This window comes from Cariama cristata, unplaced genomic scaffold (genome assembly GCF_000690535.1).
Source record: "Cariama cristata isolate BGI_N322 unplaced genomic scaffold, ASM69053v1 scaffold3106, whole genome shotgun sequence".
In the NCBI taxonomy this organism is placed as follows: Eukaryota; Metazoa; Chordata; class Aves; order Cariamiformes; family Cariamidae; genus Cariama; species Cariama cristata.
Window position 1 is genome coordinate 58,819 of NW_009622500.1, and position 23,094 is coordinate 81,912.

Genomic DNA, 23,094 nt, shown 5'->3' on the forward strand with positions numbered 1-23,094 from the left:
GTTCATCAAGCGCCACACAAGATCTCTTAAGATTACACGGCAGTGGGTTTACAACTATGTAAGTTCAATCACATTTACTGGCCTAATTCCTTATCTTCACAGGACAGCAGTGAACATTGCCTACATTTATTGGGGTCCTCTTCAGATCACCAGCTGCTAGCGCTGCCTGGAACAACAGGCTCAGCTCTCCACGGAGCTCAGATCTCAGAGAGCTGGTTAGGTACTCCTATTTGAAAGCAGTTAGCCTTCTACTTCTATTTTCATATTATTATTCTAAGCAGACGAGGAAGATTTTAATAAAATATGTTAAGGGTTGTCAGAGGTAATCAGACTTGCAGCAGAACTTATTTGCCACCATTGGCTTTAGATGCATTTTTGTTCTAAAAGATATTTTTGATCCTCCCCTTACTGATCTGTGGGTTTCGCTATATGAACAGAGGAGTTGATTTCTGCCCTCACTTTGCCAACAAGCACACGAGCAGTTCTAGTTCTTTCGTTTCAAAGTGCCCACCCTACCTGTTCACCTTCAGCCATCCCCTTTCCTGCTCACTTTTAGTCACATCATCCCAGCTCCCCCCAGCCTTGCACTCAGGCCCTTATAAGCAGCTTATACTATTATGCATATCCCTGGAAAAAGGAGTAGCCTTGTGCTGCGAAGGGATGCCTGACTGTCAGCTCAGCAGAAGCCTGGGAGTAAGCTGGGAACATCCTGTGCTAGCAGAGAAAAAGCCAGGTTTCAGTTCAGCCAGGCAAGAAGACGGAGACTGTAAGAAGAGATGCTGACAGTGAGGTTTCTCTACCTCCCCATGAAGTGGCTCCCGCAGGGGCTGCTGGAGCTGCCTGCCCAGTAGCGGCAAAATCTGGCTGAAGATCCAGAAGATCACTGGACGGTTTGGAAGAGCTGCCAAGGAAACAAGAGAGATATTAAATACTGGAGGAATTTGTCCATTTTAATCAAGTTTAAAAAAAAAAAAAATCATGACTGGATTGTAGGAATTACCCTTAGTTTGGCTGACTGATGAAACCATTGAAAGACACTTTTTTTTTCAGGCCTTAGGATTAAAGCAGTGACCATAAACACCTCTACTACAGTAAGTGCCAAGAATATATTACACTCTACGATGGGACCTTAACTTACTTCCATTACCTGACAATGACATTATAGGAGATCTATGAGACTTTACAATCCTAAAAAAAAAAAAAAACAAACAAAAAACCCCAAACAAAAACCCCCAAACCAAAACCCAAAATCCCAGGTGGTCCCTAAGAACAGAGCAAATAACTGCTGCAACTGAAAACAGCTCCATTCTACTTCATTGCGCCATGTCAAAGCAAGAAACCTGCATTTCCAGGCAATAAATAGGCATTAGGTAGAAGAGAGTTGGTAAAACTTCTATGGCTTAAGCCAGCCAGATAATTGCTTAGGAAACAAGGTCTTGTTCACGTAGAACATTTAAATAATAAACAATAGAAGCTCTTTCTTCAGTGAAGTACTTCACCTGACACTTAACTGAGGTTAGTCACATCTTCAGACTTTTGGTTCAAGCTTAGAGCTTTTACATCTGTAGAGTTCTTCCATTTCTGTTCATTAACAATGAACAGCAGCAGTTTGTTCTGGTTTTGACTTGAAAGCAAGATTCAGATTTTCTCATTGGTCAAATGTTTGGTTTTTTTTATTTTAACCTCCAAAATTACTTTTGTGCTTCATTAACTGATTTGAACAGCAAGAAAAAGGAATCTTAATTCAGCAGTTTTAGAAACAGAATACTGAAGGTCAGCAAAGACTACTTTGGATTTGCACATTACTTCAGTCTATTCAATTAAAAGTTTATGTTGGGAATGGTATAACATCACTACTACACTAAAAGCAAATCACAGTAGCCACAATTTTATGATTTTTTTTTTGTTACAGCTCATTTGTGATCTATACTGGTAGAATAATGCAGTCCATTCAATACCAATGTACACTACCTGTAAAGTAAGTAAAATCTTGCAGGCAAGCCTCCTGTTACAAGTGTGATTTTGGCATCTACATCGAGCTCAGTAACTCAAATTTGCTTTTAACTTACCTGACTGGAGCAGCTGTAGATGAAGTTGCAAAAAGATCAACTGGAGGAGATGTATCGATAGTTTTCGCTGGAGTAGAACTAGGAGATGTAACAGTTGTGGCCGGAGAAGACTGGAGAAGTATTTTAAATATACATTCAATATACCAGCATTTCTCCACAAAAAAACTCACGCACAGGTTCGCATACTTTAAAAATCCAGTTTTGACATCAGGTCTTCTTATTGTGAGCTGTTCCCTCCTTTGAAAATTGAACGAATTTAAGGGAGATTGAGCTAAGTTTTCAGAGGGTGGTGGAGCTGAGAAACTCCAAGGTGACTCCACCTAGCAATGCCTGGCTCAAGAGGAAATGCCATCCAGGCAACTAACTCGGAGACTTCATATCTGGAGTTGCCTTACCTGCCTTTGAAAATCCCGATTAGGGTAACTAACAGTTCCTATGTGTCAAAGGATTCTCAGCAAGTTCCAAGAAAATAGTGCGCTCCCCAGCAAACTCCCTCCTCTCAGTTTTAAGACCATCCTGAAGATGGGAGGAACAACGTATTTTTGTGGATTTGTTTCTACATCTGTCAGACCCTTCATTTTGTCCACAGAATGAAATATCTGTTTGTCCACAACAGTACCTTAGTACTCTAACCATAGAAATGGTGGGAGAAGACAAATGGTTAGAAATTAAGTTAAAAGTGCGTATGTAAACTTTCCGGCTGAAGAGAGCTTAAAGAGCCATCAACAGTGCTAACAGCTAAGTCCTTGAGAAGATACAAAAGACAGTTCAGCCTGTGATTTTGTTTCATTAGCTCCTCCAAATCTGGATAAAAATAACTTTAGTATGGCAAGGACAGACACCCAGGAGAGTATATTGCAACTCTTCTATCCACTTGAAGACTCAAGTTACCTTGAAAAGTCTCAATTTAATCCTAAAAGATACTATGAGCTTTGTTACAGCATCTCACATGCTAGAGAGATCCTTTTCCTAACGAATGAAAGCAAGTCCTGTGTTTAGTACTGTTTGCCATTCTGACGACTTCCAAGAAAGAAACAGAATGGCCAATTTGAAGAGATTTTCTTCTGAGTTCTGCTACTGCTGTCCCATCATCACAACTCCAGCAGGAGATGGATATAAGCTTTCTAGACTTTCCTCAAGGCTTTACTAAGGTTTGAGACTGGAGTGGTCGAAATTCCTCATGTAAATTGGGGAAGAAGCGGGGTTACGTAAAGTTGTAAGAACACTTTCTGAGCTATCATGTAGTTCTCTCCAACTGCTACAGTACTGAACGAGAGGTTTTAATTTTTTTTTATTTTTATTTTTTTTTAAAAAAAAGGGCTTTTTGGAAAGAAATTTAAGAGCTTTCACTAGAATCAACCACTGAACTGCCTCCCCCGGATTCAGAAGTTTTCATTGAGATTTTCCTGCACAACACCCATTGTTAGACACAGAACTATGGCACCTGGCAGTGCTTCAGGGTTACCAGGAACTACTACTACTAACACCACAAAGCTCATTAGTTTATCTGACACTCAAACCAAGATGGTTTCACGTACAACTCTTGCCTTAAATTAAGGTGAACAATCTCACTAATAAAAGTGAAACTAGCTATATCAGATGAAAGTTTTCTTCCTGACTTTTCACATGAGCATGGTTTTAAAAGAGTCAGAACTTCCTCCTAAAAAAACTGCAAATGAAGTGAAGAATCTGGAGGAGAAACAGTACAGAGTAAGTTTCTCACTGACATGAAGATTAAGGGAAAAGAAAAAAAAAAAAAAAAGAAAAAGAAGCTAAGCAAAAAGATATGTGTATGTTTTATGCTTTCAAAAAGCATGGCCAGCAAAATCCTGGCAAAGCTGCTTACCATCCTGCACTGGTATAAGCACTATAGCCCTTCAGATCAGTGAAGCGCTTTCATGGGACATTATTCAGAAGGCCATTAAAAGATGCAATTTTTCAATTAGGCAGGGCCTAGGTGGCAAAGTCTAAAAAGCAGATTAGGAGATGGAAATTTAATTCTTTATGCCCTTAAGATGTTTTAAAGCATATCACCTGACCAAGAATTAACTAGTACAGCAATTATCAGTATTTACCTTGCTCAGAGGAGAGGGAGCCCCAGATCTAGAAAAAAAAGGCGTTTTTCACGTAAGTATACTTTTGGAAACTATGTTTCTTGTCATCAAAACTCCTGCAAAAAGACCAAAAACTAAGCACGATAGCTTTCTGAAGATCTCTATAATTGCATGTCCTCCTCATTTCTCAAACTTCCATGTCTAAAGTGGCACAAGGAATGCAAATTTTTACTTCAAATCTTAAATGAATCTTTTAAGTTAATTGGTATCACAGGATTATTCTGCCTTTTAAATAAGCTCTACTAAATGGAGGAAAGGCAGAGATGCATGCAAATGTCTTGCTTTTGGGCCTACAGGAGACAGCAGGAAAGAGTTACTGGGGCAAGAGGTCACCATGTTATAAAATCATGCAATAGCAGCAGACTACCGTCAATATGGAAGCAGTTATCTAACAGAAGTCTTCTGAGGATGCGTCAGCAAATTTTCAAAGTCTACTGTTCTTTTAAAGAAAGTCAGAGTTATTTTAAAATAATGATATTTAAAAGTATGGAAACAGTTAGTTGGAAAGTCCAAGCTGAAAGTTCTCCCACATGCAAGAAAATCACACTACACTAACCGGCAGAGCCTTAATCGTAAGTTAAAATGTACGTCAGTGCATTTGTTTACTTTCATTATTATGAGGTATGAAAATACTGCTACATATTTTTAGAGCTGCTTTGATCTAAGAGATGAAAGGAGGAGTTGAAGTTAAAACTGCACCAGTATTGAACTAGAACCCATCCTATAGGTTATTTGAATTGGGTAAGTCCTAGGAGCTGTAGAACTGACTAGAAGATCTGGCGCTACGACAGCAATGACCAAAAATGACTTAATGACTATACACAAAAGCAAGCAACAGTTTAGATACAATTTAAAGAAGATATCTATTTCTAAGTGTTCAAGCCATCTTAAAAAAAAAAAACACATAACCATGTCTGCATGCAAATGATATATAAACATATGTACTTACCCTTCGCTAAATTGCAAGGAAAGCAACAGTAAAAGAAAAAACACAGGTTTAGCTTAATCCTTCCTAGACTTAGGCATGACAAGTATCTAGTAAGAAGATGCAAAGCCATTAGAAAACAAATTTTAACAAAAGCCTTAGCAGCAGGAAAACACAGTTCCTTCTAGGAGTTTTCCATAGTTAATTTCACTTCATTTTGGAAAATGTCTAGTTGTTCAGTGTTGTTTCCCCCCACCCCTCAGTAAGAAAAAAAAAATTGTCATTAAGACTTTGTAAAGGAAAGGAAAAGCCTAGTCTTACCACCACTTATTTTCCAGCTAAGTGACAAAAGGAGGCTAGAGGAGGCAAACCTAAACATCAGCTAGTCTCACAGTGTTACTATTATGCCTTGGTACATGGTACAACATATATACCTACTTGTTGCCAGGTTTTTTTCCTTCCAGAGAGTTTAGATGTTGCTCAAGGGTCTCCATGAGACTGCTAGGAGCCTTGAAAGCAAAGAGAAAGATACACTTCTAAACACATCGCGTTGACCTAACAATACTTTGAAATCCAGCACCAACTTCCCTGAAGTCCACCATGTGCATGCTCATGCTGTCATTTTATTTACACCACTGTGAAAATAGTGGATTTCCATGCTAGAGGCATTCAGGCAAAGACAGTTTTTGAAAGAAAATATTCTGTCCAAATTTGCAGAGAGAAAAGATTTACCTCTACTAAACAGCACCTGAGGCTTAAATCCAGGATGCGCTGCTCATCATGCATTGAGTCAGTGTTTAACATGGACAACAGCACAGGCATTCACAGGGTGAATTTTAAGAGTAATAGGTTCAAGGTCATCCTTTCAGTTTTGCTTTTAGTCAGGCCTCCTACACCTCTTTCATGACCAGAGGGTTTGAGGTTATTTGCAGTCTAAACAAACTAAAATTCCTTTCCAATGCCCCCAAAGCAGCTACATTTGGTTCAAGAGTCCCAACATCACAAAACCTTATAGCTGTCTCTTCTCAAAATGGTAGCCAGGCACAGGTCACTGAGTCCAGCAGCTAACTCAAAATTCAGAAAGATGACTATTTTAGATACCTACAAAAATGAAGCTTTTTCAAGCCTCCCTGATCTTTGTGGTCAGGCAACACCCCCAGGCATGCACTTACTGTTACAATGGTAGATAGGGAAAAGTAGTGGTAAATGCAAATGACAGTGTGCTTAGCTACTCCAGTATAAAAATGGAGTCCAGATAAGCACGCTCCCACAATATCAACAAGCAAGGAGGAAACCCTTGAGAGATACAGTAACATATAATAGTTAAGTATTTCATCAGGGTTACCAGTTCATCGATGGTACAGTCTTTAAATGGGGAATTCTCTTTATTAGTCTCTTTCAGATCAACCATCGCTCCTAACAGCAACACCTACAGTGTTTTTCACAAATAATGTCTTTAACTTCAGGGTGTAAATAGGCACTAAAAAATCCAGTTTGTGATGCCTGAAAACAGACTCTCCACTGCTCCTATGTACGGGAAGCTGAAAACCAGCTGGTTGGCTAAATCAGATGTTTCAGGATGCTTAGTACCTGCTAGTACCAATGCACAGCTAAGTGTACTTATAGTGTCTGCATATTAATTTTGGTATTAAAACTGAGTAGTAAGGTAACTTAACACACGCAGAAATTTAAAATGCTCAAAAAATCCTTAAATGATGGCTTGAGTTTAAACATGTCCCATGTACATACGCAATACAGAAACATCTTAACCACTGCTGCTTTTATAGGCATATTTATTGATTTTCAACTAATTTGAGCACAAGAATTTAGTTAAATTCAAGTGACGTAATTATTTACAAGAATTCTCCAGCAGCAAGAAAAAGATGAGCAAACGCTCTCATTTGCTTAAAAGATTCAGACTTCTACATATTCAAAAAGGCTATAGCATAAGATACCAGTTGTGCCTACTTAAACATGTAAGCAGAAAGGTATGTTTCAAAAAAAAAAACAAAACAACAAATCCATTATTTCCTGTTACCAGTTACTTCTATGCACTTCAAATAGCTTTCCAATATACTATTCACAGGTTTCTTAAGAGCCAACAAGGTAATATGAAACATCTATCAAACAAAATTCACAGAAGAAGCTTCAGAAAATTTCTACCCAGATGTAACAATTTGAAAATTAAATATTGTCTGGTATCCAATTTGTAACACTGAGCATTGCTTAATTTATTCTAGATACTGCTTCAACATTAGACTAATCTATCAGTATGCATCATGGTGGAACCTTAGATACGGGTTCCCTACTAGCTATGTGGAGCAAAAACTGCCATACTTTTAAGAATTGCTAATAAATAAAAATGAGCCAAGCTCTTTAGCTGCCAAGATGCCTCCTCAGCCTCCAAAACCTTGCAGCCAAACTAGAAAGTCCAAAGATGACAGCTATCAACTTGTATTTCAGTACTGTGACCACTTGTTTGGATTTACAGAGTATGGGCACACATCAAGTGTCAACATAGCCAACTTCTTGTGGAACACTACTGACTATTGCCATGGCTTGCTCTAGGAACTTAGGTATACCACTGATACTATATACAATTATATATTACTTATTAGCTGAAATTCAGTTTTGTTATTCACCTATTATTTATTTATTACTGAAATACAGTGCCTAGGTCTTACACACAATCTACAGCATGTTGCAGACAAGCCTTAGCAAGTGAGTCCCAAGCAGCCTTTGGGAGAATACAGCTATGAGGGACTAGAGAAGACCGCTGAAGTGGTCAGACAGTTGGACTAGATGTTCATTGTAGATCCCTTCCCTTCAAAGGAGCTATTCTATTATATTATAAAGCGTTGGTTTGTGAGGTGACAGGGACCCCCCGGTAGCAGTAACCAAGGTACCACCGAGCAAGTGGGACCCTGGCTGATGATAGAGAACAGGCCTTGTGCAGGCCCAGCAGGCAGCCCTTCCAGCAGGCGGGCACAACCCAAGCAGAAGCAGATAAAAGTGCCACAGGAATTTATAAAGCATATTTCAATATTTCATTAACTGAGTTTAAGGTGAGGAGTTCTGGTTCAAGCACTTAGTTCATGACTGACTGGACCTTGTTAAAAAAGAGCCCGTGAGGTACAGAGTTAGGTGAACGTACTACTTCAGCTCTTTCAGAATTGAATTTGGTATCCCACACACTGCTAGAAGTCTAAGCTTTCCGCTGCTGAAAAAGCAGCCAGACTTCATAGCCCCGTAGCATCTAAAACCCATGAAGATTAAAACTCTCCGCCTTCACATCAGCTCTCACTTTCAGAATTTTTAACTGGCTTTTTAACCAAGAGAACCACTATTCTGATGCTGATTTGAACCATGCTCTCTGGAGGGCTTAAAAAACTACATATTCATAGGTTATGAACACTTAAGATTTACAACTGTTCAACAGTTTGGGCTGCTCTTCTGTTCCAGTTTTACTGGCATCAAAACTGCCATGAGCAAGCTCTTCAGCATGGATCTCTTCCTCCAAGCAAATATCCTTTTCACATTAAACACAAAGCCAGGCACCCAGGCCAGTTTGCAAGTGGTATTGAAAATGGACCAACACAACAGAATTTAAGCAGCTCCAGCACAAGTGAATTTTCATGTTAAAACTTTTGACGCATACTAACCAAGGAGTTCAGCAATCAAATCAAAACTTCTGCATTTAAACTTCAAGTTCACTGTACCTAGACCAAGACAGTAGTGCTAGTGCTGCTCTGAATTTCATCTCTGGACCAAGACTGTGTCAGGGAGAGATTATGAAGCAAGTCATACCACAGCCTCTATGTAGTCTGTCGCCAAAAATGAACTTGAGCTAAAAGCTGTGAAAATCTGTCCTTTAGCAAGTTAAGAGCAAAATAGTCTACCCTTCAATTATAAGTCAGAAGTCATCCTAAAAGACATTATTTTAGTTACATCGGTCTTCAAAAATAGTTTTGGGCAGTTCTTATTTGCAAGTTGGGAGAGCTTTAAAATGTTAGGTGGTATGACTTCCTACCAACATTTACATTCCTAGTGTGCTTCCTAATTACAGAACTTTTAGCTATTACACAGAGCCAAAAAGACTACAAGAGAAGCTTACCTGTGTAAGATCAGGGATATCACCTTTGTCAATTCCAACTTGCTGTGGATATAAAAGAGGTAAAAACGTAAGTGTGTTATTCCACTGTAGCAGGCACTAATTTTGACTAGAACTGTGGTACGTTCTTCAACCTATAATCCTCTTTATCTTTAGAAAAAGACTACAAAGATAGCAAGTGCAGATGCCCATCTTTCCAGTAGCTGCCTTCAACAATCTGCAGCAGTCTTTTTTTTTTGGTCTTTTTTTTTTTAGCAAATTAAATATCCATTTAAAAAAAAAAAAAAAAAAAAAAAACCCAAAAAAAAACCAAAGAACAAACGCATTCGATTCTCCCCACGTAAATTTTATACTCCATACTACAAGTCGGTCAGGCAGGGCTTTCTGGTCATACACTGTTGTCTCAGAGGACAGCATTAGTAAACTGTCGAATGCACACTATCCAGATACCTGACTATCCTAATGAAGTTCTCTGAAATTCAGCCAGTTAGCAAATCCTGGAAGACATCACTGAAAAAAATGCTAAAGCTCAAGTCACTTTGTTGTTCTGCCCTTGTCTTCTAGTATTTCAAATACAGCAAGATGAGGTCTAAGTCTGCAATCTCCTATTAGTTGTCCTGTTGCTTCACTATGGCTCTTCAAAGTGCCTGTTGGTTTAACCTTTGCAGAAGAACAAGTTCGACTGCACCTAGCAATCCTGAAGTACAGTCACTATAATCCCTGTCCTGCAAAGCTGACCTATAGGTGTCTAAAATACTGCACTCCCTCCAGTTCAACATTCATACCCGACATTACATGCCATTCAGAAGTCTAGCAGGCTCCTTCATAAATAGTTAAGTAAATTAGCAAAGAAACAATACTTTTCATTGAGCTCATTACTGCTGTCCATTATAACGAAGCATGAAACATGGAAAATGTGCATCTTGTGCCAAGGAGCCAACTACCACAAATGAGAACCCAGCAAAAGAGTTAGTTAACCATGTAATATTTGTATTATCCACAAAAGAGGATAATAACAAGGATCAAAACCAGGAAAATCTCACATTCCAGTTGACTTGTAGTAGGCTGCAAAGACTTAAAAAGCAGACTTACAAAATCATTATGCTTTTATTCCTTATTGCCATATCTTCCTCTAACGTTCAACCCTGTCCTAGATGCATGCATTTATTACAGCATTTCCAAGAAATATTGGTATGTTTGAAGTCATGTCATCTGTTATGTGACCAGGAAAGTTGAGGCTGGCTGCACAGTAGAGGTGTGGAAGTCCTAAGCAGGGCTTAACTACTTCAAGAAGAGCTGAACAAGCACATCCAGGAACTTCTATACTGCCTCACATGTATACACAGCGAGTCAGATGCTTAACAAGTGCAATTAATATTTTATATTGGTGCTAAAAAATTCACAAAATACTTAAGTGCCAGACTCCAGAAGACTTGAAGTCACTTACCTCTGCAACTTTAAGAAACTCTGATACTCTGGTCATTCGAGTAAGAAATCGTTTGTAGATTTCAAGAGCATCTTTACATTGTCCCTTTTTCATTTCAAAAAATTTCTCTAGAGAAATAATTTGGTAAATTTCAGTTAAGATATCTTACATTAGGTCTGCATTCATCAGGAACTCTAGTTTTCAGGAAAATCACGTTTCAAGAATATTGCACTCCATTAACATTTTTCTACTTGGACACTAATCTAGTGGCATTCCTAGTCCTTAGTAGAATTTAGAAGTTGGGCTTGCTGAGCTCTGAAGAATTATATAGACAGGAAAATTGCACCCCAACTAGCCATAGCATTGTGCATGATGTAAACTAGGTTTTAAAAGATTTAAAAGTATGCAGGTGAAGTAGCTACCAAACTTAAATTCAAAGTAATTAAGGATACTTAAACATATATGAATATATGTCTTCTCCCAAGTTGTCTTCACTCCAAAGAACAGTACTTCTTCCAATTGATTAGCTCTCTGAAGTTGGTTCGTGTCCATTACCAAGCACAACTGCCACATATTTCAACCTGAACTTACACTTTGATTAGCAGTAGGCAAAGAAATCTCAATCCAAACTTTATGCCCAACACATCTGTATCTGCTCCATAAGCTTCCCATGCCTACAGTTTCAGTCAAAACACCTGAGACTTACTTTTATGAAATCCCTAGAAAGTGTAGCAACATGGATACAAAAAAATTGTCTGAGCTTTACAGCTCAGGAACATCTTTTTGCCTGGTCAGTCTCTGTAACCTCTCTGTTTCTTCCTGTTCTAGCTGCAGCCAGAGTTTTAGGTCAGTCGTACTGGCCAAGCAATCTCAGTTTTTAGCTGTCTTTACAGACCAGCTGAAGCGCCCACAAGTTTTAATAGTTGGAGCTCATTTTCTTATGCTTCCTGCAGTATATGGCAACTCCTGGTTTTAGACTTCATAACAAAGCCTTCTGCAGGGACATCTCAAGGCTACCACATAGCATATGTAACAGAAGAATCTGAGCGTATAAAAAATGCAATCAAAGAGCAAAAGTTTTTAGCTTTGCTAATGTTCCAGGACATATTATGCAAGCTCACACAGCACTGTACATTTCTTTAAGCACAGAGATGCTCAGAGTCTTTAAGTAGACATCTGTACAATTTTAAGGGCATATGACAATCTACCTGCAGATGAACACTAATGTAAGAGGTTATGGCTTAAAGTTCTGTCTCGCTTCAGAATAGAACAGTCAAGAAAAATGTAGTTTTAATGAAAGTAAAAAACTGAAGCAGATCTGAAACTCATTTTTCACTTGCTCATGGTATATGAGATGTAGACACCAGGTTACTTACCTAGTAAGTTAATAACCCCGTCATTGTAGCAAGCAAAAAGTTTGATAAGATCTTTAAATAGAAGCATGAATGCAGCATTTATGACACCATTTGTCAGTTCATTTGGATGAACCTACAAATAAAATACCAGTTATTTACAACAGATGTATTGAATGCAATCAGAAGTTTCAGCTTGCACCAGGTATCTGATGTGGTTAGAGATAGAATCAAGCACTGGATACAAGCTTTCACACAAAGAAACCAACAAAAGTTTTGGTTAGCAAATCAAGGATTGCTTTCTTAACCACTCCAAAACAACCCACTACAGCGGAGGACTACCCCCACCAACAGTAAACATCTTAGTCTTGACTCCTTCACCTATCACAAAGAGGAAGAAGGTTCAGGTGCTATTAACAAAGCTTTAATGAAACTGGAGAAAAGATGTCAGTTCACAGCAGAGTTTAACAAAACCTCAGTAGTCTACGAGATAATACAGTTGGGTTGATGTCAAGACCCATCCAGTTCTTACATTAACTTGGGCAGAAAATAAGTGCTTATTTATTAAAAGACTTTCTTTTATTAAAAATACCTCCTCTTCTGAGATCACTATCACAATTCATATGCCATTAACGGAACAAAAAACACATTAGCAAGACATGTACTTCCAAGGCTTTCCTCTGAAAGCTGTAGTGGGCCCTACCTTGCACCTGGGAGTATGTCCTGCACACCAAGAACAGAAGAACTTCAACATTGATTCCTTCAAAGAGCTCTTTGCAACATTACACTGTACCTCCTACAACAATCAACTCCTGTTTTTATCTTTAAGGCAGGTAAACAATCCCACTAACATTCATAATATTATAAATACATTGTCGACACTTATTTCTATGACCAGTCTAGATTAAAATTTAGCCAATTTAGTTTACTGCTGAAAACCGGATGAAGATTTTGAGGAAGCCAAACAATGTACATGTGGTATTTTAATGACTTTTTCCCTCCCCCCACAAAGAAGCTGGTTGCCAAGAGACAAAAAAGAAGATTCTTCAGTCTCCTTGTTTTGTCCATTTCTTCCCCTCACTGATGCAGAAGATGAAACTCCAAGCTCCGAGTCAGCATTCCTCAATGCCCCTCACTTCCCCTGCTGTTCCTCTACCCTCTCTACAAAAAAAAAATAAAAAACACCACCCAAAAAACCCAAAGTGCAATCTGCACATTTCACACACATAACAAAGGGCCATCCTTCATCACACTGCCTCAGTGGGACACTGAAAGGGGAATTTTTTTGGCCCACAAGATGGGATGACCAGTAAAGCATTATCTACAATGTGAAATGTGTTCATCACAACGCAGCATTTATAAGTCGCTGCCCAGTGTTAATGCTGGGTCAGCTTCAATACATACATCGAATTCAAGTAGTGCCTCAATTTGTTCCTGTAATATTGGCATACTCTTCAGCAGCTTCTCAGGAGCCATTGTTCTCATTACACCATCAGCTCTGCAAGAGGGAATATAGATTAGAAGCCATGATGTTTCGCCTTTCCCTTCCCCTCAAACAGATTTGTTGTCTAAATTTAAGCTTAAAGCAGCTATAATCCATTTCAAACATTTGGAGCACTGTCTGATTCTCCTGTTTCTCACATCATCGTGAGAGCTGGCATGAAAAATACTTCATCCAGCCATCCTCCCTGACAGCAGGTGAGGAAAGGTTTTGTGTTAGAGTGATGAATGCAAGAGATTGATCTCTTTATGGAAAGAAGACACCGAGAGTTTAAAGAACTTGACAAGAAATATTGCCACAGAAGCACTTACAGAAATGATAGTTCTTATGCATTAAATTTGTTATGAATAACTAATGCCAACTCATTGCTGATGTGTCTGTGGTCACTGAAGACAGAAAAACTCTATAGGTTTATTCTTCCCCATCGAGTGCCACAATATTTGCATGCCAATTCAGTGACAATTTAAATCAGGGCAATCTTTGCTTAGAGCTTCTCTCCTCAGTATTCCTGGGTACTATTTAATTCCAGTACTCCTTCTTAATACTTCCACTGACTTTCACCTGCCTTATCAGTCCTGAACCATTACTCCAACAGGATCACACAGCAGTCATGGGTGTGTACCATTCCTTAATTGCTGCCCATAGTCTTATAGCAGTCTTCACCCATGCCCATTTTTAATCTCTGAATATCACAAACCTGCACAACCACCATTATGTATTGCCCTGTTCTGGCCACTGACAGGTATAGTATCTCCTCTCCGGAAATGCATACCACTATTCTTACTTATTTTATGCTATACTCTGAGGCAGCACTTTGTTTTGAGCACTAGAAATAACATGCGTAGAAAGCCTTTCCAGGAACATATAGCAAGGCAGGAATAGAAGGATTCCCAGCAACCCAAACTTAAGTTTATTTAACATGAAGTGTTCGAAGGCACTGGGTGACAAAGGGAACTTAAGATGCTTAGCACCACAGCAGCCTGCTGGATCAAAGCCTGCCTGAAACATCAATCCAACCAGCTACCAGTCTTCATAGCAAAAGCTTCTTAGTGCTTCATATTCCAGATAGGTTCAAGAGACAACTACTCTGGTCTCCACTATGGGAATGGCATCCAGCTACGCAGCAAAGCCATCACAGTAGGCCCTACACCTTCTGGTAGTTTGAGAAGCAGGAGAGGAAAAGCTGGCAGCGATGCCTGCAGTAACAGCTCAGAATCCCAAGCTGCAGAATACACCGGAACTGCCAGAAGGATCTGGTATGCAACTCATGATTAGCAGGAGCATCTTTAGCGTGCAGGCAATTCAGCTGTGCCTTCCGTGGGTGTTAAGCCACTTGCCATGTTGTCTGTGGTTCAAGAGAGAATCTAGAGCCATTAAAGTCCCAGTTAGAGGACTCAGAGACGAAAAAATTGTTCCAATAAATACCAACATACTACTCTGGGCTGGGTTAACTTTTCTCCTTCTTTTTTATTCTGTTCAGTTTCTAACCATTTGCTGTGGTATCTGCTAAGAACTTGAGGTGTTCACTTCAGTTTTCCTTCGTAATCAGTCATCTTTCTTATGGAAAGTATCCGGAGAGTAATGAAACATCTTAAATATAGTTTCAGAGCGTTTCGCTCTCTAAATCCTAAACACAGTCTCGCTGCAGCACAATCTAATATGAATCGGATTTAACACCTAGCACTAAAAGCTTCCAGTTCTGCAAGGCACTTTACTTCAGTCTTCAGTATTTGCCTTACTAACCACAGTTTTTCTTCTCCTCCTTGTGCAATTTTTAACTAATTAGAAATAGTTAAGAAATCCAACCATTTTGGTGTTTCATTGTGGCTAAACAAAAAACATAAGAACAAAGTCATTGAGACAATAAAATTAAGCGTAATGCCATAAACAAGATTTTCACGGGTCAGGCAACCCTATCAGTTTACGTATCTAAACTTTGCTTACCCTTTCTTCACTCTTGCAAAGTCAAATGCCATTTGTCTGTAGGAAAATGCTTTTTCATTCAAGTATCTACTATAACGCCTTATAAAGGTGGACATGTCATAACCTGCAAAAAACAGTTAGACATTTTACATTTAATTTTCACGCTTGTTTGGAGGTTCTTTAGTAAACGATAATATACAGTCAATAGATCCTACGGTTATGTGATTTCTGTTGCACTATACAACTCCCCGTACAGAACTGGCATCACAAGACATCTTCCAGCTTCTGAAGAAAAAGCAGTAGTGCTGCACCAAAACGATCTGCCACTGTCTTCTGCTTCCAATAGATTCATCCAATGCACCAGTGGCATGGTTCCTCGGGAAATCTGCTAGTGGCTTCTACATGGTTATGTGGTAACATTACTTGATGGTGAAATTAGTTACCTCTCTATTAATGGGAAAAAATGTCAATTTAACAAAAAGTTTTCACTTAACTGGTACATGACTTCCAGGATAAAGATTGATTTCAACTTAAACACTCCCACTATTTTATGTATGTCAGTCCCTCCAACTCTTACATGGACCTTCAAAATTCCCCTGACTAGGTTTACCAGAACAAAGAAATTATGATGGGATTCACAGAGATTAGTGCCTTCTTTGAACTCTTTACACCAGAGATCTTCAAGGCACATAATACTGTGCAAGCAGTCTCAAACATCAGTGACCTTCAAGCCTATAAGACTTCGGAACAGTTAGTATTACAGTCTATCCTTCAGGTATTTCTTTTAAAGTTTCTTCTTCTAAGCTACAGAAAGGCGTGCAGAAGGCAATTCTTCCTCCTCTTTAGTACAAGTCCCTTTTTGCTACCTTTCTTAAAATCCACAGCCCGCAACTTAGTCATTGACTATTTTTCCTTAGTATCTCTCAACATTAAGTATCACTGCCAGCTCAGACTTAACACTACCAACTCTGATGCCTCATTATCTGTGACACACTGTTGTATTATCTATGAAATGGCAATTGAAGTTTAAAGAAAGTGGCAAAGAACACAGAAGCATGCATTTAACGGAATTCATCGTTGCCAAATACCAGGATCTTTGAACATGCATAGCATGTTTTGCTTAGACAAAGAGAGCTTTAATATTTTTTTGGCTTTGTTCCTGCCCTGTGTTACCACTTCTAAAAGATGCTCAAGTCTTTTTGGTGTCACACGTCTCCAGTGAGAGATGGAGTAACATGGCATTACTTCGATCTTGCCCATTATTGTAGCATTACTGCATTCTGCATACAGCCTACAAATATCCTCTGACAGCTGCAGAATTATAAGTTTTCTCTCTTCTCTAGTAGAGCTACCATGAAACAAGCTTTTCCTCTGTTAAGTGGGGGAACAGGAAAATTCACTAATAATTCCAGAGTCAAAAGTAGAAAAGCAGACTTTGTAAGCTTTAGAGGGAACATCTCCTTCATTTCTGCCTAGATCTTTCTAAATTAACTACTCAAATCAAAACCGGCCAGTTCTTTTGGTGTTGCTCCCTCCCTCCCTCCCCCCAATTAAATGCTTATAGACCATTCCTAAAAAGTGCAGTGTCCCCAGGCAACCAAATTACCATTTAAGACTGAGTAAAACCCAAAAAACTAAATGGAAGTTTATCCATTTCATCCTTAACTCCCACAACGGTTAAGGAGATAGCTGACCCTGCCCAGATTTCAACCAGCATTTTCTAAGGGAGCTGTACAGTTTCACCTTTTGAGTAAAAATTTTGCAGGAACTGAGAAACATTGTCCTGAAGTTGTCCAGCAGTTCACTTGAGCTCCTGTATTTGTTAAGTACTTATAAAAAGGCTTCAGTAGCACATTTTTGTATTATTTGCATCTTACGAATGAAGGAGCAAATTAACAATAGTATCTTATTTAGAATCTTGTTAAGATTATAGACATGAGTAGGCTTACCATGAGATCCACTTTTGTCCAGAAAATTGCTGAGATTGAACAATGTGTTTCTAGATGCCAGGTACTGAATAAATCTCTGCAAGACAAAGTTATTTTCTTATCACTGACTGTATCTGAAGGCTTTGTACCTCCTAGCAGGAAGATTACCAGTCTAGTTCCAGCACACACACATGAAAACCCAGATTTTTGTCTTAGCCTGCAATACCTTCCTCAAAACCTTTTTCCATCCATTCATATTAATTACATTTAGCCTGAAGCTCTACTAAACATATTTCTGTATATATAAAAATAGACTCTGTGCAAAATACAAACCAGATTGTGGCAGGAGCAATAAAAATGGTTAATTCTCAAAGAGATTTGAGGAAGCACAAGATTTATCTGCTTACGAAGCAGGACATCCAGGCCAGTGCCAGACTTTTCAATCCAGCAGCCCCCAGTTTCAGCCAAGCCGAGGGCCTGTTTTAATAACAAGCAGGCCCCACATCAAGTACAGGGACTAACAGCCTGAAACAGTTACAGAAAGCAAATCAGAATACTGGCCAAAACTTGGAACAGAAAAATAGGACAGGAGTAAATATTCACGCTGTGACACTGGAGAAGTTCATTGCCTGAAAACACTTTATATACAGCCAGGGAGAAATTGTTTCACAATCATACTAAAGCTCTTTAAGTATGCTTTTTGTTTTTATGCAGACATATCAGTCTATACAGATCAATAAAAAGCAAAACCAAGGAAAACGCAATCCAAAAGGCTACCACTAAGTTGAATTTACAGCACTTGGAAGATTTTAGCGCTCATGCAGAAAGGGCAGCTATTTGGATGGCAGTACACGTGTGCCAGAACATCTGCTTTGACTCTAGTCAAAAAGTCCCAGGTAGTCTTTAATCCTGCGTAGCTCTGTTTTCAGATAGCGCAGAAATTGTCAACATCCTGCAACAGGCTGCTGCTGGCTCTCCTGCTGCGGTTTTGTAAATGAAGAGACAGATAATCGGCATGCCTCCAACTATGTTGTTAAAGGTGACTTTGCTCCTCATCATGAATCATTCTTGCCCTTCGTTCTCAGGTCCTTACTAGTTCAGAAGAGATGCCTTTGCACTACTAACGTTTTTGGTTTGGAGTCTGCTCAATGCCACTGTGGTCTCGAGAGAAAGCTGATTACACTTACCTCATTGCCATGGACCATTAGATGATGTGTGGTAACTAAGGCTTTGAATACGACCACCCAGCTACTGTTTGTTGCTCGCTCAAAAAGCGTATCAGCCATCTGAGGAATATTCACGTTTGTTTCATTAGTTGCTTGTATCAAGTCTGTAAGAGAGAAAAGGAAGGTGTTAGGTGCTACAAATAAGAAGAAAAAGTCTGCATCATGGCCAAGCTCTCCGCCCACCAGGCTGCAGGCCACGGTTGTGACAAACAGCAAGTTCAGTGCTTATGTTCTACATTTAAAAAAAACCACAAAACAAAACCCAGAGATTATATTAGTACATGCTGACAGCAACGTTACTCTGACTCTTTTGTCCAACAGTACTAGCTTTCCAACAATTCTGTCCTGAGCTATGTCCCAACCTTTCTCCATCTTCACCCCCGATACAGTTAGGGTGTACAACATCACACGACTTTACTGCTTGCAGGTTTTCAAGTTAATTGTGGCAGTTCACTACCCCTGGGTTTGATGAGTAAGTATTACTGAATTCTTCACTTCCAGATAACATGTCAAGCACACTGAACCCAGTCACATCAGCAAAAAGAGGTATCACCAGAAACAGATACTCCACTCATCTCAGAGGTTAGAGTTTCATCAGCAGGCTACAGCACACCACCTGCAGTCTCTACAGATGGAGACAGCAAATGAGTGTATTCAGGCATGCATTAAGACCTCTTCAACAGTAGGAAAGAAGGCAAGGACAGACATTAGTTTATACTGAAGAAAAATAGTCTTCTGCAAGCAACTGCATCTTACATAGAAGAAATAAGACATAAGATTGTCTCAGGGAACAAGAATAAAATATAGCTTTGTGTCCCGTACATTAGGAAGGTGTGGACTTGCACAGCAGAGTACAGGAAATTAAGGTAAGTACATAAACAGTAGGGCAGCAAGCTTTCCACTAGCATCAATATCCCACATCTACTGACAGGATCTTTATTTTACTTCATCACCTATTACCTACAGCCTCTTGCTAGGCAGTCAGCAATGACCTTCTACAAGCTATTACCTATTTTTGAGACAGTTGGAAACTGCATACTGCAACTGCATGACCAAAACCCGTGTGATGCCAGACACAGCCCTAGCAAGACTTCAGGAGACAACTTCATGCAACACAAAGAGCACAGAACACAGACCTAATTGTAGGGCTGAGGCTTAAAGTTTGAAGATCTAAGTAGAAAAAGTTAAAAATTAAAAAGTTTAACTACTAGACTAAGCATTTTCTGTGTTACTAACGAAAATATTAATCTTTTACTTTCTCTGAGAGGACAGTAATCACTGTTAATGTTTTCTCACTTATTTCACCCCTTCCCCAGCTCCCCAGACTAGAAATGTTCATCTAACTATTCAAGTCATTCAGTGATGGCAGATACTCTACCTTAGAAGCAGACAGGCTTTTTGGTGATGGATCCTTGCACACCTTAAACCATGTGAGAGTCTGCTGTAAACATTCTATAGGAGTTCAGCTCACCTGGGCAGCAGGGTCACCACTTTACAAACTCCCTAACACAACCCCATATAATGGACGGCATTAATGCTGCTAAGAGCGGTAAGTCAAGACTCAGGTTGCTGTTAAACTACTGATTCTGCCTCTGCAGGGCAGGAAAAGTCCAGAGGACAGGTCTGCCTAAACGGACCGATGAGTCGCATCAGCTATTGAGAACCACCTCATGTGTTCAGAAACCCACACTGCTCTACCAGAAGCATTCCGAAGTTTAGGAATTTTTTTTTTTTTTCCATTCATGGCAGGTGATTTTTATGGGTTTTTTACTTCTATTAAACAGACTCATTTAAGATACAAGAAATCTATAGCTCAGTCAGAAGCCTGTGAAAATTGCAGTGCTTGTGTTTAAAACTGTCTTTTGTATGGGCCTAAAAGCTGCAACTTGTCTTCAGTTTCGGGTCAGTGGAATGACCTTCTGTGATGAGACAGAAGACAAACATTATGTGATCTGTTCACCAAGTTTGATTTTAAAATGTTTGTTGTCATGGTGGTTTTTTTGTTTTGCTTGTGGGTGGTGTTTTTGTTTTGTTTGTTTTTTGCAGAACACTTTCTGATATGTGAAGTTGACTTCTATAACCTCAGTAATGCCACCCTTGAAGGAGGCAGTTCTGCAGACCAAGTATTACAGTAGTAAAGCCACGCTATTGAATGAGAGCAGCTCAAGCTCACAAAGCTCCAACAATTCTCCTTGATCTTCTTGTACAAACAGGCCAATGACCTTTTATTCTGTACTGCTGGTTAATGCATTATAGAAGACAGTGGTTTGTAAAAGCCTAGAAGCAAGTCACAAGTGGCTTGCTCACAGTTTACCCATTCAGAGGTTTTACTGCAGATGACAGCATTTGTCCTTAGTATAAGGACATTATATATAGAAATATATATAAAAATATAGAAACACACCACCTGAAAGGAGAGTGTAGCAACGTGGAGGTTGGTCTCTTCTCCCCAGTAACTAGCGATAGGACAAGAGGAAACGGCCTCAAGTTACACCAGGGGAGGTTCAGGTTGGATATTAGGAAGAATTTCTTCACTAAAAGTCGTTAAGCATTGGAACAGGCTCCCCAGGGAGGTGGTGGACTCAGCATCCCTGGAGGTGTTCAAAAAACGTTTAGATGTGGCGCTTAGATACATGGTTTAGTGGGTTTAGTGGGCATGGTGGTGTTGGGTAGATGGTTGGACTTGGTGATCTTTGAGGTCTCTTCCAACCTAACAATTCTATGATTCTATGCATCAAATTTGCAAGCTTTCAGTCCTAAGTTTCAGTACGTAGGTCACTATGGAAGAGGGGAAGAGGTGTGTATTCCATCGGTGGATGCTAATGAAACCTCAGAGGAGTCCACCCACAGCAATGCTGGCAGTAGAGGCTACAAGGCACACTACTGCAGTACTGCTATATGCTACCGCAGCACTGCTATACGCTACCGCAGCACTGCTTCTGAAGTCACTCACTAATTTCTGCCTTCTGCCTCGTCTCCAAACTGCTGGAGGGTACAGCATCTCAGTCTGCAGCTCTGAATGTTTTAGGACATGAGTAATTACAGTGTGCTGAGTAGAGAGGTATGATTAAATTTAAGCCTACTACTTTCAGTGCACAGAAAAGAATTAAACCACACATGAAGATTTTACTCATCTGAAGGGGAAAAAGGAGATGGAGGGTTAATTCTTGCAGAGCTGTTTCCCATTAAGTCACACCACAAAGTTAAGGTGTTCAAGCTTCCTGGCTTGCTTTCCCCAATAACCACAGAGTCTCAGCTTAACCAGCAATCGTCAACATCTGGAGCAACACACAAGCATAGCAAACTTTAACGAACTCTGAGCAGCTATGCTACATTTTAAAATAAGACTTGGCAAAATTAATTTGACTTCAGTGTGGTAGGGAAGTATAAGTACAAGAAAACACATACAAGAAAAAAGAAAATCTAGAAACCACGTTTTCAGGAGGGACAGATTCAGACATTTACTGATGGGACAGAAACTTAGTTTGCAAAAGAAATAATTAAGTTCAGTCTTCCAAGCAAGTCACAGGTGAAATTGTTAATACAAAATAGATAATATTAAGAAGTAACAGATGAAGAACAGCCCATCAGAAGCCACATGAAGCAATCTGACAAAGTTGATCCCATTTGGGGTACACACAAGTAGGACACACAAGGATTAAAGGTACCCTCCTGATGAAGTTTCTGCTACCGCAGACATCCATGTCAAGTACACTGACAGCTAATCCCCAAACCCCAAAACTGAGCTCAAATACAAATTCTAAGCAGAGTAAGAAATCAGGACTTGTACAGCAGCAGCAGCAAGGGCTTTCGTTGCAACTTTCACAGAAATGAAGTAACTGAAGAATGAAGACCTATATACCCTTCATTTGAATCCATCTGTTTGCTATGGGACTAAATTATAATTGCCAAATCACAGTACATGATTTCTCCTATTTCCTCTCTTCACATTTTGGTAGCTGCTATTTCGAACACATATTCAGTTTAGAGATCCTTGTTTAAATCATAATTTGGACTTCAATACACTTTTTCTAGTTAAGTTTTGAGATGTAAAACCAGTGCACATAGAAGAAATAAACGGTTGTCAATCCTTTGACACCATAACTTATATCTAAACATCAGTCTTTAAACTCTTTGATTTGTCAACTTTTTGACCCAGTCATAAGACATCTGCAACTTAATTAGGGAAGAGAAGCAAAGCTAGAGGATGATTAACACCTTCATTAATAAAAAGACAAACCTGCCAAACTGAGGAAGATTGGTAGAGGGTTCAGTGAGGAAGACTGAGGTAAATTAAGACATCTTGGCTCTTCATGACCTTTTAAAGAGACCACTAAAAGATGTGACTAGATTTCGTGTTTGTTAAGCTCATAAGGCAAAAGGAGAGAAGAGCAAGAAAGTTTCAGTGTCTTCAGAATTTCAGATGTCTTCAGTCTCATGAAAAACTACTTCTTGGGTTTGAGGGGGTTTGTTTGTTTATTTGTTTTTTAATGAGAGAGATTATACAACACTTTAAAGA

At 39.3% G+C, this 23,094-nt stretch overlaps 1 protein-coding gene across 2 annotated transcripts in view; it reads right to left on the reverse strand.

Annotated features, from left to right (window-relative positions):
* Nucleotides 1-23,094, reverse strand: part of SNAP91 (synaptosomal-associated protein, 91kDa) — a 70,662-nt gene that overhangs the window by 33,138 nt on the left and 14,430 nt on the right. The window contains exons 2-13 of one of the 2 annotated variants that reach the window (XM_009702336.1): nt 18,537-18,679; nt 17,371-17,446; nt 15,443-15,545; nt 13,402-13,495; nt 12,022-12,133; nt 10,667-10,773; nt 9,223-9,264; nt 5,547-5,617; nt 5,133-5,138; nt 4,145-4,172; nt 2,070-2,179; nt 801-901 (exon numbers count right to left, since the gene is read on the reverse strand). In XM_009702336.1, the coding sequence (XP_009700638.1) occupies nt 801-901; nt 2,070-2,179; nt 4,145-4,172; nt 5,133-5,138; nt 5,547-5,617; nt 9,223-9,264; nt 10,667-10,773; nt 12,022-12,133; nt 13,402-13,495; nt 15,443-15,545; nt 17,371-17,446; nt 18,537-18,679 (993 nt within the window). The remainder of the gene's footprint in view (nt 1-800; nt 902-2,069; nt 2,180-4,144; nt 4,173-5,132; nt 5,139-5,546; nt 5,618-9,222; nt 9,265-10,666; nt 10,774-12,021; nt 12,134-13,401; nt 13,496-15,442; nt 15,546-17,370; nt 17,447-18,536; nt 18,680-23,094) is intronic. The other variant, XM_009702337.1, reaches the window with a different exon arrangement.